This window comes from Clupea harengus, chromosome 13 (assembly GCF_900700415.2).
Source record: "Clupea harengus chromosome 13, Ch_v2.0.2, whole genome shotgun sequence".
Classification (NCBI taxonomy): Eukaryota; Metazoa; Chordata; class Actinopteri; order Clupeiformes; family Clupeidae; genus Clupea; species Clupea harengus.
The window spans coordinates 26,344,996-26,347,495 of record NC_045164.1 but is presented as its reverse complement, the minus strand read 5'-3'; the positions used below and the strand labels follow the sequence as shown (position 1 = coordinate 26,347,495).

General features: G+C 52.8%; 1 protein-coding gene across 1 annotated transcript in view; it reads left to right on the top strand.

Moving 5' to 3' along the window:
• The window catches only part of ndst2a (N-deacetylase/N-sulfotransferase (heparan glucosaminyl) 2a), a 25,084-nt gene that overhangs the window by 10,225 nt on the left and 12,359 nt on the right, over nucleotides 1-2,500 (top strand). The window contains exons 2-3 of the mRNA XM_031579181.2: nucleotides 116-203; nucleotides 356-510. Of these exons, the coding sequence (XP_031435041.1) occupies nucleotides 116-203; nucleotides 356-510 (243 nt within the window). The remainder of the gene's footprint in view (nucleotides 1-115; nucleotides 204-355; nucleotides 511-2,500) is intronic.

Genomic DNA, 2,500 nt, shown 5'->3' with positions numbered 1-2,500 from the left:
CGTGCAGTAAGTGTGGGGGTGCAGCCAGCCAGCACTGGACTGAATGAAGTACACATGTATAAATGTCAATTAGTCACTCTTTTTCTTTCTCTTTTTCTTTCTCTTTCTCTCTCAGGCGCTCCTGAACACACAAAACAAGCTCAGAGCCTTGGTCCCAAACTTCACCTTCAACCTCGGCTTCTCCGGAAAGTTCTACCATGCAGGTAAGGCCTTAAAGCACTTTCAGTTTTCTCCCTTGCCTGAAAGCGTTGCTGACGTGAGGATGCGTTGATGGTGGCAAGGAGAGGGAGAGGGTGGGGGTGGGGGTTGGTTGGCATGGTGACGCTGATGCTGATGCTGATGTGTTGGTTGTCAGGCACGGAGGAGGAAGACGAGGGCGACGACATGCTGCTGACGCACAGGAAGGAGTTCTGGTGGTTCCCCCACATGTGGAGCCACATGCAGCCGCACCTCTTCCACAACGTCAGCGTGCTGGCCGAGCAGATGCGCCTCAACATGCTCTTCGCACAGGTGAGACGCCCGACGCAGCACCGCCACAAGGCCCCCCACAGCATCCTTAAACTCCCACAGCACCGCCACACGACCCCCACAAGGCCCCCACAGCGCCCTCAGGCCCCCCACAACACCCTTAAACCCCCACAGTATCCCTAAACTCCCCCAACCACCCTCAGACCCCCAACCACCCTCAGACCCCCCACAACACCCTTAAACCCCCACAGTATCCCTAAACTCCTCCAACACCCTAAGACCCCCACAGCACCCTCAGACCCCCCACAACACCCTTAAACCCCCACAGTATCCCTAAACTCCCCCAACCACCCTCAGACCCCCAACCACCCTCAGACCCCCCACAACACCCTTAAACTCCCACAGTATCCCTAAACTCCTCCAACACCCTAAGACCCCCACAGCACCCTCAGACCCCCCTCAACACCCTCAGACCCCCAAAGCATCCCTAAACTCCCACAACACCCTCAGACTGTCAAATGTACACACCCGCCCCCCCACACATACAGCTGCGCCGCTTCACAACCCCCCCCCCCCCCCCCCCCCCCCCCCCCCCCCAGTGGCGTTTAAGAGGTGGTGCTTCAGTGTTGTTTGTGTTGAATCACATCAACTTGAACTGAGACTCCAGATGCTGTCATTACAGTCTTTAGTTCACTGTGTGTGAACTGGTAGGTGAGAAGTATGTGAGTAGTATTTTTGGCTGGTTTCTGCTCTTATTTGAGAAGTTTCGAGGTGGCGGTTATTTGAGAAGTTTTCGAGGTGGCTGTTATTTGAGAAGTTTTCGAGGTGGCTGTTATTTGAGAAGTTTCGAGGTGGCAGCTTGTTTTTCTTGCTGAGTTTTTCTCCCTCGTGATCTCACAGCCTCTTAAAAAGGCTCGTCACGCTCAGGTGAGGTGTGCCGATCACAGCATTTATTATTATTATATAAAACGGATTAGCATAAAAATCACACTGAACACAAACCAAACCAATCTGACTAGATGTGAAGATTTGGAACGGCACCTTGAGAAGGATGAAGGGTTATTTCAGTGATGAGTGTGAAGGCAGCGTCGTACACATGAAGTCAAGTGAAGGTCCTGTCCTTCCCAGCAGGACTCTGGCTCTGAGGCTGGAGGGCTCTCTGATGATAACTGTTATCTGGCGGCCGGAAGCAGCTGCCTGAGAGGGTTGGGGGGGGGGGGGCGGCGTCTGGTCAGTGGTCGTTGAGGTGATGCGTGCCTGAGAGGGTTGGGGGGGCGTCTGGTCAGCGGTCGTTGAGATGATGCGTTATCTCATTTCCCCCCGCTGCTGTTATTGACTTCCCCCTTCTGCTGCCGCCAAGAACCAAGCTGTTTGTGTTCACCCTGATTGTGTGCTGCAATGACTGCACTCCGTAATCTATAATCACAAAGGGCACTCTCCTTCAGTCTCTCTTTCTCTCCTTCAGTGTCTCTCTCTCTCTCTCCTTCAGTGTCTCTCTCTCTCTCTCTCTCTCTCTCTCTCTCTCTCTCTCTCTCTTTCTCTCCTTCAGTCTCTCTTTCTCTCCTTCAGTATCTCTCTCTCTCTCCTTCAGTCTCTCCCTCTCTTTCTCTCCTTCAGTCTCTCTCTCGCTCTCTCTCTCTCTCTCTCTCTCTCTGACTCTCTCTTTCTGACTCTCTCCTCTCTCCCCTTCCTCTCTTCCTCTCTCCCTCTTCCTCCCATCCTGACTTTTTCATCTCCATCTCCATCTCTCTCTCTCCCTCGCTCTCTCTGTGTGTGTGTGTGTGTGTGTGTGTGTGTGTGTGTGTGTGTGTATACCTGGCCTCTGTCCCGTCTGCTCTTGTACCCCCCTGTCCTTGACCTTCAGCTGCAGAGACACCCTGTAGAGGACGGGCAGGGGAGAAGGAGGCCGCGATCGGCTTGTTAAAAATCATCATACCTTGATATAATGATAGTCAGTGGATTTTGCTGCTAGAGAACTGTGTGTGTGTGTGTAGTATAGATGTGTGTATGTCTTAACTGTCATGAATACCAA